Here is a 14,152-nt window from a genome sequence, read left to right as displayed (position 1 = left end):
CAGAGGAGAAAAGTGCCAAGGTGAGAATTTAGATTTATCTCTGGAATTCATCCTTTGAAGCAGGCAAACAGAGAACTCTCATGTTCACTCCCCATGCAAGACGGCTTGCCATAGGAGGAGCTGACATGCATTTGAATTTTTTTTTTTTTTTACTTTGAAATGAAACATCAGCTGCATTTATTCCTACCCACAGCTCCTCGTGGGTCCGTCTTCAGGATGATCGAGTGTCAATGTGGGCTCGTAAGTATGCTTTCTAGTTTTAATTGTGCAATCTCAGCATCAGCACAGAGACCGCAAACACACGCAGACATTTTAAGTAAAAAAAAACAAAAAAAGGGGGGGGTGGCCTGCCAACTCTGTTACTTTGCCAAGAATGACACACATTCTTCACCCAAGAAGGTCATCATTCCTGACTGCTCTTGAACACTTTTCCGACACATTTCAAACCCTCAACCCCCCCCCATTCCACACTACTAAAATAGCACCCATTCAATATGAAAACCCGACATTGAGGCATCTTTGTTTTTTTTTCCATCGTGGCTGATACTGTCCATCATGTTTAATGACATTTTGAGCTCAAAAACATGAAGATCTTTTTAACGTTAATGAGAGATTTGCATGGGGAAGACAAATGAGGCTTCACATTGAAGAGCTTCTCTGAAATGTAAACAAGTTTCCCTTTTCAAAACTGTTGCTATGTAAAGTTCCGATCTGAACTGCTACATTGTGCGTTGGAGAAAAAAAAAAGAAGTTGTGAAAAGTATCATATCTCCTTTAATTTGATTGTATTTTGCTTGCGGTGGCTACATTTTGGAGTACTAAAAGTGCTTCGAGCGACACATCAAGAATCTACGAGTCTCTAAACAGTGAAACTGAAACTGTGTGTCATAGAGTTTTGATGATTAAATTCAGCCAGAAGTGTACCGTAGACGTGTTTGACAGCACTCCTTGAGACGATACAACTGCTAAACACGGTCTTGACTGCATTGTCAAGGTGAGTTAGAGCGACGTGGGGTACTTCCAAGGGTGAGTCACAATGCTTATGGCTCATTTGTTGAAGACACGCCTTCTTTTTTTTTTCTTTAACACCTTAATCAAAGTGTGTTGCTGCTGCATGAAGTAGTTTTCCATGTTTTACTTAAGTATTCATTTTGAATATTTGAATATTTCTTTTCTACTCAGGCGCTGAGTTGCCTTGTGTATGAAATATGCCATATAAATACAATTCCCCGCCTTGTCCTAAAACAGTTTGTGTTCACTTGTGTATGTTCTACTCCATATTTTGTCAATCGGCTTTTTAATTTTTTTTCAACCTTTTTTTGTGAAGAACTCCCGTTGAGGTCTTGATTGACTGAGGTCTTGGGGTTTTGAAAGGTGGAAAAACAGGGTCAGCAACGACATGGAGCAAGCATTCAGAGAAGCAAAATATTCCCCAGCCAACCTTATTCAAGAGATTTTTTTTGATAATGTGGAGCGCAAGAATGATTCATGGCAAATGTGTTGTGTCTTGTGCCCAATTAACGACAACAAGCCACTGGCATTCAAAATTGTTTCCACTATCTAAAATCAAGATCGTCATCATTTTTTTTATTGTGAGTATTTTTTTTTTTTAAATCAAATGTACTTATAACGAAGTACATCGTAGGAGTAGACACTTTTACCACCTCAGTAGACCTTTATTTTTTTATTTTATTTTTTTTTTTTTTGCAACTGTGCTGTCAAAATCAACAATGTTTATTACCTAAAGCAGGGGTGGGCAAACGTTTTGATTGGCAGGCCACAATGGGTTCTAAAATTTGACAGAGGGGCCAGACCAGGAGCAGATGGATGGAGTGTTTTGGTAACCTCACCTTATTTGAGAAAAAAAATTAACAAAAGAATTACAACAAAATAGCTGTGTTTGACAAACCATAGTATTTAGAAAATAAAACATTAACAAGGTTGATTCTTTTTTTTTTCAAGTTTGGCGGGCCGGATTAAAACATTTTAATAGGCCACATGTGGCCCCCGGGCCATAGTTTGCCCACACCTGCCTTAAAGTTTTGTTCATGCAAACGTTGGCAAACAGCACCACCTCTTGACACAGCAAGCCAAACATGAACAAGATAAGTAGGCTTGTTTCTGTTCTACAGAAGGATTTCTGCTCATGACTCATTCGGGAAGCACGTACACACACACAAACACGCCGGCATGTGTTTTGTGTCTCCCCTGACTCATCTCCGGACGTGAATGGGATGTGGAGGTAACAAATGCACCAATCAGTCTGGACTCTGGACCTCAACAAGACACTTGGAGACATGAGCGGTGAGTTCACTTGCAGGACCGAAGCACATTATTTGCATATTTGCCTCTGAACAAAAATTAATTTCGGTTTACATTTACAACATCGATCACGATAACCAGAAATCTGTTGATGGACGATTAACTTACTTAAAATATATAATTGTATTTATAGTACAATGGCTGGTACACAAACATTTTAACTATTAGTTACTATTTTGCTATTTTTTTGCAATTAAAAAAAAAAACTACGAGTGGTCACAGACATTTCTCATTTCCCTCTTTGGCTCTTTATTTACAAACTGGTAATCATACAGATATATTGAAAATATTTCCTTTCTCATATTTGTACATTTAAAGAAATGTAACCTTTTTTTAAAATGGAAAAACATTTGAATTATTGTTTTAAAACATGAGCTGGGAAAGTTAATGAAGCACCCCAGATAGCAAAAGAGGTTTAATCAATGAATGTTATTTTTTCTGTTGAAGACTGATGGTCAATCAACGTTGGTTCAACAACTGTTTGTCAGTATTTATGTTTGTGATTCAAAACCTACATTGAGTCGACATTGCATTTTGGTTGAATTAAGATCAACGTTTAGTTTCAACATCGATTCAACGCTTAAGCCGAACATTGCAACGTTGATTCACCCGTATTTTGCTATCAGCCATATTCATTGAAATGTTATAGTAAATATGGATTTAATAATGAGAATTTATTTTCTTCCCATTAATGATGTTCCTGAGAAACAAACATAGCTACACGGTTAAACTCTAATCTAGCACAACACAGTGCCAGATAAAAATGAAGAAGAACGACTGAAACGAGGCAATTTTACAAACTAAAATATCCACACATGTTTCTTTTTTACCACTCAAGCCACACAACATCATGGTTTCATTTGTGCTGGACTAATACAATCCGGAATTCTTTTTGCAGCAGTTACTCTAATGTGTATATTTTACGTGCATCAGGATGAGGTGTCTGGTGCTAATTCCACAAGGACAATTTCTCACCAGACTGCTGATTAGCGACAGAGATTCCAGCGCAGTCATGCGAGTCTCAGCCTGCCTGCTGGCTCACATTTTAGTTATCGGACCATCTGAACAAAGCATCTTAATTCTCCTGAGTCCCCACAATGAGTCACAACGAGGCCTGCCAGTAGACTTATTTTTACATTTTAATTCATGGATAAACATATCTGCTATATGACTAATTCCCATTTTACTTCAAAGTAATTATGGGTTCATCAATATTTATTCATTTCACCCACACAATGAAGCTTCACATAATTCAATACCCCGATAGCAGCCAAATTCCTTACTCCAGAGCAACTGGATGTTTAAATTGTTCCAGTATTGTTTGCTATGTTGCCTTGGAAACAAAAATACATTGTTGGTTATACGGCTTTATTGCCACTTCTGTTTATGAGGTGTGGACTTTGTTTCATTTCTGTTTTGTTGAGAATCATTGCCTCGGTTTTGCAGTTTTAGTGATTACTCAGAGTTTGCTTTGCGATACAAAGATGATTTATGAAGGTTAAGAAATGGAGCAATCTACAAGTACTCAAATTTGATTGTTATCTTTGGAAACGAGAGAGCGCATGATGGTGGACACCAGATAAGTGCAGTCAGACAAAAAAACAAACTTATTTTGTCTGGAACATTCCTAACCTCCAGTTAAACATTTTTTAAAGAGAAATTTTGCCCGATCAATGGATGTTTTCTTAAGAATACGCCACAGAATACTTGCACACATCTAAGCGTTTCACTAATATTGCATCTATGATTCATAACATTAGAGTACATGTTTTGAATTCCATCATATAGTCGAATAAGTCTTTTTAAATTCCACCGAGACTTTATTTAATTTAAGAAAATTCTTACAAAAATAGTCTTGGTGAATCAGACGTCTTAAGTGAAGAAACAGGAAGTGAAACCTTCAAAGATGAAAGACTTTATGCAATTATATTTATACAACAAATACTTTTGGAAAACTATGCCACTAATGTTGGACAAAGACTGCATCATTCAACATCACGTAAGACTTATTCATAAGTGTGATTGTTATCATAAATGTTTTTTCTATTTGTGTAAAATGAACTTCATAGTTGAGTGCTTGACTGTATTATTACACGAATTTTCCATTTATTTTCGATGCCACTTGTCCCCTACGGGTCGTGGCAAACTGAAGGCTATCTGAGCTGACATAACGCACGACACTGGTCTGGTCTCCAGTCACTCACGGAGCACCCGCAGGCGAACGGCCATTCCTACACGCATTCACAGCTGCCAGCAATTTAAAGTCTTCAATTACAACCTGCATGTTTTTGGAATGTTGAAGGGAGCTGATGTACAGGTTCATGGAGAAAATGCATGTAAGCGTGGGGAGAACATGCAAACTCCACAAAATGTTCCCATTGAGATTTGAACTCAGATTATTTGACTGTGAGCCATTCACGCAACCACAATAAAAACTAGTGAAAGAAAATTATACAACATTTATTATTCATTTATTATTATCAATATTATCATTTTGTCAATTTCTTCTATTTCTTATAATTTTCTTATAATTTCTTATAGTAACAAGTAGCCATGATATTTAACAATATTCTCCGTTGTGCTCGGCTACAATTTACTTGAAAATTTTTATTTATTTTTTTGACTCGTGCAGGCATCACAATTTGGCCAGAGGGAGGCCAAATCACTCAGGAGGAAAACCGACCATCTCCTTCGTGGTCAGAGGAGCACTGTGAGGACCTGTGGGATCGTGTGGAAGGAGTGCGACACAAGCTAACGCGCATCCTAAACCCGGCCAAACTCACCCCGTATTTGCGTCAGTGTAAGGTCATCGATGAACAGGATGAAGATGAGGTGCTCAACTCCATTCAGTACCCGCTGCGCATCACCAAGGCCGGTGAGAAGAAGTTAATCAATATTTGTTGGTGTGTAGTTAAAAGACAGTATTTTACTTTTTCAACCTTAAAATAAGAAACTCAGTGTGCGAATGAGCTGACAACAGGGTTGGCACGTATGAACAGGTGTTGCGATGAAAGAAACATGAAGGAAGGGGTTGACAGCAGCATGAGTAATGCAACGAGGAAGAATGACGAGTCTACACCTGGTCCAAAACTGAGTTCATAACATTGTTATCTCATTGCTCAAGTAATGTTCAGTTTTGAATGACCAGACCAGGTTGTACCTCGCCTCTCACCTAGAACCAGTTGGGATTGGCTCCAGCTCACCGACAAACCTAACGAGGAAAAGCGCTAATAAAAACGGATGGACAATCACTGTATAATTGTTAAAAATGTCAACTGACACGTATGAATCATAATTATTCCACGTCATTGTAGTAATTCCATTTAATTGTACAGGACGTTTGCTGGACATCCTGCGTGGCCAGGGTCCGAGAGGTCTTCAGGCCTTCATGGAGTCTCTGGAGTTTTACCATCCTGAGCAATACACACAGTTGACTGGAGAGCAGCCAACACACCGCTGCTCTCTGATATTGGGTACGAATATGTTAATAATTCAACTGGTCGGTGCATATATAAAGGTTGAATTACATTTCATTTGTCTCAAAAAAAAAAAAACAGCGTACAAAGTAATAATTAGACTCTCAGATTTCAGTAATACTAACTCACGCTCTCATAGATGAGGAAGGTCCAGAGGGTTTGACTCAGTTTTTGCTGCTGGAGGTCCGAAAACTGAGAGTGCAACTTCGAAACAGTCGGATGTGCGAACGCCGCTTGTCCCAGCGTTGTCGGGTGGCCGAGGATGACCGCAGTCGTGCTGAACGTAAAGCTCAGGAGTTACGCCACGACAGACTGCAGCTAGAGAGGTTTGACTTGACTTAGTTTGACAAACTTCTGAAAATACTGATGTTTGGATGGAAATCTGTTATTACCTGTTTAGCAAATTAAAACTACTGAAAAAAAAACTACTTCTTCGTGGTCATTTCTGCATCCTATTGTTTGTTTGTGACTGCATACTGGTCAAAAAGTAAAACTGCGTAATTTCATTTGCATCATCCAGGCTACGTCAAGATTGGGAGTCGGCCAGTCGAGAGCTGGGCAAGCTGAAGGACAGACACCTGGAACAGTCTGTGAAATATTCCAGGGCCTTAGAAGAACAAGGCAAAGCCTCCATAAGAGAGAGAGAACTGCTCAAGCAAGTGAGACTGTACAACTTTGCATTATTACTTCTAGAGCCTGAATGTTACATGTTGTAGATTTGTGCCACTTAGTTGGAGTGGAAGGAAAAGTAGATTGCACATCCATTCACAGTGGAAAGCAATCCACCACAAGGCCATCAACTTAAACCCAATGACGAAATCTGGTTATTCTTAGTCAGAGTTCCTGTGTATTGATGACTGTTGCGTTCTGTCTCCATACAGGTAGAAGAGTTAACGTCCAGGTTATCAGAAACAGAGCATCAAATTACAAATGCTGAAGGCAACGGGATTCAAACAAACACACAGAAGAGATTGTTGTTGTCCACTGGAGAACCTGGTTCCCCACCAGCTTTGCCCAAAAAGCCGTCGTACCGTATTGAAGTTCCAAAAAAAGAAAATTCAGGAACTCAGATGAAGGATCCAGTTCCCGCGACTGGAGTCATTGTACGTTCTTGTCATTTTTCAGAAATCAGAAATCCCCAATAAAGTGTAATTGCACATCCACTCCAGTAGTTGGCAGTGGCGCTCTCATTGCACATTGTGCACAGCGAGTATTAACAATACGGTGTAGGTTTGTTTTGCAACAAAAATGCTATTATTTATAGTTGCAGCGGAGAGTGGGGGGAGGGTTGGGGGCACTAATTGTTTTCTTCTTGCTAGTGGGGGCGTAGCAGAAAGTAATTGAGAAGCAGAGGGCAATAATAACATGCCTGACTCACAGCCAGTTCTTATGTTTTTAGACCAAATCATTATGTGTAGAATTTACGTCTCAACTCCAGAGAAAATGCACGATGGGTTAATTGAAGGCTCTACTAAATTGTCCGTAGTCAGCTAGGATCGGAACCCGCTCACCTGCGGATGTTGGGAAGATGACTTTTATACAGTAGAAAATAATAAAAAAAACATGATGTGTGTTTCCTCCAGGCTCTGATGGATATCCTACAGCAAGATCGCAGGGAGGCTGCAGAGCAGAGACAGGAGCTCTGCAACCTCATCGCGAAACTACAAGGGGAGATACAAAGCACTGAGGAGAACAAGGACAAGGTGAACATTTTCTCTCAGAAATGTACAAATGAACAAGTTCAGGAGGATTAGATGTTTTAAGTGTGAACCACATTTGCAGCTGCAATCACAGTGTGAGCAGCTACAGTTGAAGGTGAGGACTCTCCAGCTGGACTGGGAGACGGAGCAGAAGAGGAGCATGTCCTACTTTAACCAGATCATGGAACTCGAAAAGGAGAGGGACCAGGTCTGTGTAGACTCAGTCTTGACTGAGCCAGGATTCATGTCTCATGGGCGTCAACATCCCAGCATTTCAGCTAGTTCTGGCATTTAACATCCACTTTGTCCATGTTCCTTTTCCCTTCAGGCCATGCGCAGTCGTGACAGCCTGCAGTTGGAGTACACCGACTGTCTACTGGACAAGAATCGTTTGCGTAAACGCATCGCAGAGCTGCAAGCCAACTTGGAGCAGCAGCAGCGGGAGTTGGAGCGAGAGACAGAAAAGAGCAAAGAGCAAATGGAACAGAGCAGTCCGTGTCTGCACTGTGTAAGTCAACCGCTCGGCTTAAGACGCCTGTCCATCAAGCAGTATTGTTCTGTCACTGCGAAGGTTGTCAAAATATGTCATTGGTCGGTACTAAACACAAGTCCTTCAATATTTCAGTCATGTGCAATGATGCTTCTCTACATGACTTGTAACTTTAAGAAATAAGTACGGTACATCTACTGCGTAGAAGAGGAGAGGACATCAGTCTGTTTTTACCTGCGAATCACAAATTGGAGACCAACTCTATATATAAATATATATATATATATATATATATATATATATTTTTTTTTTACTCCTGATCATGACCTAATGTGCCTTGAGCATGCCTGTATGATCTGTTAGTGCATGTCGGTGTGTCTCCTTTGTTTTTTTGTGGCATATCCTCAAGGGCACAGACAAAGTAAATATGATTTATTAATAATATTATTGTGAAGCAAGTCGAGTCGTAAAAGATTGACAGGAATGCTTGAACTGCAGCCGAGTATTACATAACACACGATTCTTTGTGCTGTGCTCTCCAGTCCCATTTGTCTCTGTGCAGTGAAGACCAGTGCTACGGACCCTGTTGCTCGCTGAACCTTCCTGTTAATGGCGCCCGACTTCAGTTACGGAAGGTCATCAAATACTTGAGTTTCTTTTTGGTCTCTACTCTGAAAATGTATTCTCAAACGTGGGAGTTAATGTTTACTCTGATTGTTATGTATCAAACGTAAACTACGTATTACATTGCGGACTAGTTCTTTGACGTGTTAGGGCCGGTGTGGGCAAACTACGGCCCGAGGGCCACTTGTGCCCCGTTAAACGTTTTAATCCGGCCCGCCGAACTTGAAAAAAAAAATTAATGAATAAACCTTGTTCATGTTTTATTTTCTAAATACTGTGGTTTTTCAAATACATACATATTGTTGTAATGCTTTTGTTCACTTTCATTTAAAATTAAATGAATTTTTTTTTCTCCGATGAGGTGAGGTTACCAAAACACTCCATCCATCTGCTCCGGATCCGGCCCCTCTGTCAAATTTTAGAACCCGTAGTCGCCCGCCAATCAAAAAGTTTGCCCACCCCTGTGTTAGGACATGTAGAGAGGACTCTCCGAGTGTGAGGTCATGCTTGTACTGTACTGCTTTTCTTCTCTGCGACAGGCATCCTCCAGAGGCCAAACCAATGACATTTCAGAGGGTAGGTTGTTTTCTGTCACAATCCCAAAGATGATCAACCAGTTTCTGTATAATGGCTTCGTCTACTGACTTGGATTTCGTGTCTGATGACAGATTCTCATTCCAACTCTGAGGAGACTCCACTGCCATCAGTGCGTATCACACGGCTCAACTCACTGGGTTAGGGAAAGACAGTAGAGAATAAATATTTCTTACTCAACATCATTCTGCATCCTCAGACAGAAGACGAGAAGGAAATAAATCGCCTCTCAACGTTCCCATTTCCTCCTTGTATGAACTCCATCAACCGAAGATTCAATACAGAGTGAGCCATAATTGAACAACACTAATTGACAACAATTACATTTTTCCTTCTTCTTTGTGAAAAGGTTCGACTTGGACTCTTGGGGCAGTGATGAGATTGACAACTTTTCAGGTATTTTTAGTTATGTCATCATTCGCATGGACACTGACATTCACGGCTTTAAACTGGTCTAAATTGTGTATCAGGTGAACATGGTGAACCCTCTCTGTGGGATTCCTGCAACTCTCTACATTCTCCTATTTTTCCCCTCGATCTGGTCAATCTGCCCGCTGTTAACGCACATCGACACAGTGCCGGGAGTCCAAGGTCGTTGTTTTTTGTTCAAACTATCCCTTTTTTCCCAAAATGGAAATATTGTATTACTTGATGCCAGTTTGCAAAAGAAGAAAAAAAGACACCACCAACCATTATGCTTGCTCTATTTTAGGATCACTCCCATCTCTCCATCCTCAAGCCCTCCTATGACACCAACGCATGGAAGAGCCCGTTTGGCTGATGATATTACGATAACTGGTGGGAACCAAACAGGCATCTTTGTCAGCCATGTTAAAGCTGGTTCAGTGGCAGAACAATGTGGGCTCAAGGAGGGAAGTGAGCTTCTGGAGGTATGTGTCACGATGAGAAGCACGGGCAGCTGCAGATATGTACGTTGAGCAATGCTGTATGTCAACTTGCGCTCGTGTCTCAACATCCAGAATGTGTTTACACTTTGAGGTCACCTGTTTGAAATATTTAATTAGAAATGTGACATTTTTAATCCCACAACAAACAATTATTGGACCTTTGATGACTTAAATGTAAATATTATTGCATTTATATTTCAATACAGTGTCATTGCCCACAATTATGCATATTTATCAAGGTTATTTTAGTGAATAAAAACTAACTAAATAACAAAAACAAAAATTGGAAAAAAAATCTATTTTGTTCATGAAATAAAATAAAAACTAAAATAATTTATAAAAACTAAAACTAACTGAAACTACTTTTTATATTTACAAAACTAAAACTGTAATTGTAGAGAAAATGTGCTTTGTTTTCGTCTTTGGCAATTAACACTCTTTTTTTTAATCTTGAACATGCGTAAAACGCTTCTTTTAAAACCAAAAACTAATACTAAAACCAACTAAAATGAAGTGTTTTTGAAAAAACTAAAACTAATAAAAATAAACAAAGCCGCCTTGAAAACTAATTAAAACTAACTACATTTAAAAAACAAAATTCAAAACAAAATAAAAACTAACTTTCATTAAAATTGCAGAACTATAATAACCCCGATATTGTCTTTCCGCACAACAGACTTTTTCATTCCCATTATAATTATTTGACAACATGATAATAGATCAGGACAAATAGTGTAGGGTCCCGGTTAAACACTCACTTATGGTTCCTAAGCACATTAAGGCGTACTGAAAAAAAAAATACTGAAGAAGATGGAGAAACTGACTAATATAACTTCAGTGTTGTGTTTTTTCCTTTTCAGCTAGAGCATGTTCTCTTTGGTGGAGGAAATGTTATGTTCAGACAGTGCACTGCAGAAGTAGCGCACTTTTCTCTGCAATGGTGGACTGAACCGTCATCACTCAAACACCAGAGGAACTCAGAAGGTCAGTCAGCTTGCACGAAAAAAAGAAAGTAAAAAAAAAAAAAAAGGAAAAAATTTAAAAATTCATTTTGCTGAGACTGAGCTGTCTCATGCTTCTTGTCTTCAGCTTATGCCAAGTTGCGCTCCCAGCTTCCTTTGCCTACTTTCAAGGGTGCAGACTCATTTTATGTCCGCGCCAATCTCAATATTGAGCCTCTCGGAGACCCACCGTCTCTTGGCGTGTCCTGTGATGACATCATACATGTCACAGACACAAGGTACAATGGCAAATATCATTGGCGCTGTTCTCTGGTGGACCCTCGCACAGCCGACCCCCTGCAGACAGGAAACATGCCCAACTATAATAGGTGGGCCATGTACATTTTAGTACATTCCAGAAATGATCTAGAAATTTTGTAGTCGATTATTATTTCAATGATTTTGTTGTAGTTCATCACGATAAGAGCTTCTCAATTTGATACAGCTCTTCTTATCTAGCCACAAAATTATGAATATAAAAATAATTACATGCTAAATTATTTTCCACTCTCTTTCGTATAAGGGCACAGCAGTTGTTACTTGTCAAGTTACGGAAAATGGCGGTGGAGCGAAAAGACTTCAAAAAGAAGGTGATGAGTGGTCATTTGCATATTCAGATATCAAGATGAGTTTCAAATATTCATTCATTTGTCTTCATACACTAAAGTTCATGAAGAAATCCTCTGGTCGAGTCCGTCTGGTAAAGGCGGTCGACCTCAAATGCCGTGGGGTAGGGGCCACACAGCTGGTTCTTTACACACTCAACAAACGTAAGAACCTTTCTCTGAAGGGGGTTTCAAAATTACTTTCTCTTGAATTTTCCGTCGCATCAAAATGTGTGTGTGTGTGTTTCCTCAGGGCATGAGGAGCATTTGATCCCTTACAGCCTGGTGCAGCCAGTAAAGGTTGCATCTAAGCGGCCCGTCATCTTCTCACCATCTCTGCTGGCCCGTGGCCTCATAGAGAGAATGATGCAGCCTGTCAAGTCTGGTTTGCAATACAACACCTGTGCACCAGGTAGGAACAAAATTATTATGACATTTGGAACATCTCCAAACTGCACTGCACACTCATAGACACTAACCTGTCACTCACACTCATTTGTAGAGACAATACCAGCCTCTGAAAGGAGGGACAATAGAATATTTCTCTTGGATTCCCAGGCTGATGAGCCAGCTCGGGGCATACGGTTAGAGTCCATACAGAAAGTCATCACCCAGGTGATACAAAACATTATTTCTCAGATTTCTTAGAGTGTTGCATTACAACAATATTTATTACTTGATGGCTCACGCACATTAAATACAGTAAAATGAAATGCCAGAGTTTTGATATATTTTATTCCCGTTATAGGACAAACACTGTTTGTTGGAGTTAGGGCTGCCATGTGTTGAGGGTTTACTGAGACAAGGGATTTATCCGATTGTCATCCACATCCTGCCAAAGAGTAAAAAACACAAGACGCTCAGGTAAGAGCCCATTTACTGCTTTAAATATGTGGTGAGCATAAGTTGGACAGGGCCGCAGCGGGTCACACAGTTAAAAAAAAAAAAATTGCAGTTGACGAATGTCAAGTTGTTAAGACATGTATATTGTTGTAATTCACTTCCATTTAAATTAAATGTATTTTTTCTCTCCGATGAGGTGAGGTTACCAAAACACTCCATCCATCTGCTCCTGTTCTAAGTGCAATTTTATTCAACTTATTTTTACAACTGAACTGTACAAATCCACTGTACTGGAAAAAAAAATACTATTCATACCACACTTTGAGAACCACTGCCAGTTTATCAGGGATATGAGCATGAATTTGTTATCCAATAATTTTCAAAAGTCCTGTGAGGTCATGCAACCATTTTCTCTCAACTTTGCACAAACAGAAAGTTTTTTCGAAGGTGTGGGGATGAAAGTGTGATGGAGGAGATGTGCCAGGTGGAACAGTTGCAGCTCGAGACTTTACCCCTGCTCTACTGCACTTTGGAGCCCAGTACGTGGAGCTGCACAGAAGAGCTGCTCACAGCCATACGCAACGCCATCACTCGTCAGCAGATGTCAGTTGCTTGGGTTGAGCTAGACAGGTTGCAATAATGTAGACCTGTTTCCGCGACTTGCAGAATGAGAAGTATTACTCAACGTACTCTCTGGCCAGTCAGTGCTGTCAACAGTTGCAAGTTAGGACACGAAGAGAGTTTGTATTTTGTATGTAAAAACTGTGCCAAACAAATAAATCATAGAAGTGACTCATTGTGGGGACCCATGACAGATCTAATCGTTTGTGGTGATAATTGCTGAACTGCAATATTTTCTTCAGATAGTTGGACAGGTAATTAAATTCTATTATTTTATTTTATTTTTTAGAGGTTCAGCAGTGCTGCCCTTTTACCTGTGCACAGCAAGTCTGCTCACGTTTTATTGTATTATTTTTCTCTATTGTTGGTTACAAATAATTAAATGCTTGTAAAAAAAATAAATAAAGAAATAACTGCGTTTGTTTAGTCTGTGTGCTTAAATGAAATCCCCCGTGAGGGGGGGGGTTCCGTAATTACGACATTTCATTAAAGACAGGCCGTCAGTGTCAGAAGGGCCTTCTCAGATGCTTAAAACACTTGGAAAAACTCTGACTTACAACCTAATGCTGCGACTAACAATGACTTGAATACTCGATTAATCTGCTGATAAGTTTTTTAATTAATCAATGAATCCATCCATTATCAGAGCCGCTTCTCCTCACGAAGGTCGCGGACGTGCTGGAGCCTATGCCAGTTATGTTTGCCCAGTAGGCGGAGTACACCCTGAACTGGTTGCCAGCCAATTGCAGGGCAAACAAAGACAAATAATCATCCTCACTCACAATCATTCCAATTTAGAACATCCACTCAACCTACCATGCATGTTTTTGGAACGTGGGAGGAAACCGGAGTACAAAACCCACGCAGACACGGGGAGAACATGGAAACTCCACACAGGAAGGCCTGGAATGGAATCAAACCCATGACCTCTGCGCTAATATAATAAAAGTAAAAACTGTTTTTAAAAT

The 14,152-nt window shown here is 39.8% G+C and overlaps 1 protein-coding gene across 1 annotated transcript; it reads left to right on the top strand.

Annotated features, from left to right (window-relative positions):
* The first annotated feature begins 2,141 nt into the window (after positions 1-2,141).
* LOC148322856 (caspase recruitment domain-containing protein 10) lies at positions 2,142-13,602 on the top strand. Its single transcript, XM_088317933.1, has 24 exons — positions 2,142-2,304; positions 4,955-5,197; positions 5,658-5,795; positions 5,938-6,124; positions 6,319-6,457; positions 6,680-6,901; positions 7,382-7,501; positions 7,581-7,706; positions 7,827-8,006; positions 8,531-8,623; positions 9,152-9,188; positions 9,281-9,318; positions 9,406-9,491; positions 9,556-9,602; positions 9,677-9,797; positions 9,919-10,096; positions 10,975-11,098; positions 11,204-11,444; positions 11,639-11,705; positions 11,783-11,885; positions 11,974-12,132; positions 12,223-12,335; positions 12,469-12,584; positions 12,996-13,602. Exons 1-24 carry the CDS (start codon positions 2,250-2,252, stop codon positions 13,201-13,203), a joined length of 3,141 nt encoding a protein of 1,046 aa, XP_088174059.1. The 5' UTR covers positions 2,142-2,249; the 3' UTR covers positions 13,204-13,602.
* The last annotated feature ends 550 nt before the right edge of the window (positions 13,603-14,152 follow it).

The sequence above is a fragment of the Idiotropiscis lumnitzeri genome, chromosome 15 (genome assembly GCF_059441095.1).
Source record: "Idiotropiscis lumnitzeri isolate Australia: NSW breed Sydney's pygmy pipehorse chromosome 15, RoL_Ilum_1.0, whole genome shotgun sequence".
Taxonomy (NCBI): domain Eukaryota; kingdom Metazoa; phylum Chordata; class Actinopteri; order Syngnathiformes; family Syngnathidae; genus Idiotropiscis; species Idiotropiscis lumnitzeri.
Note: the sequence above shows the minus strand (reverse complement) of the source record. Positions and strands in the feature narration are given on the sequence as shown.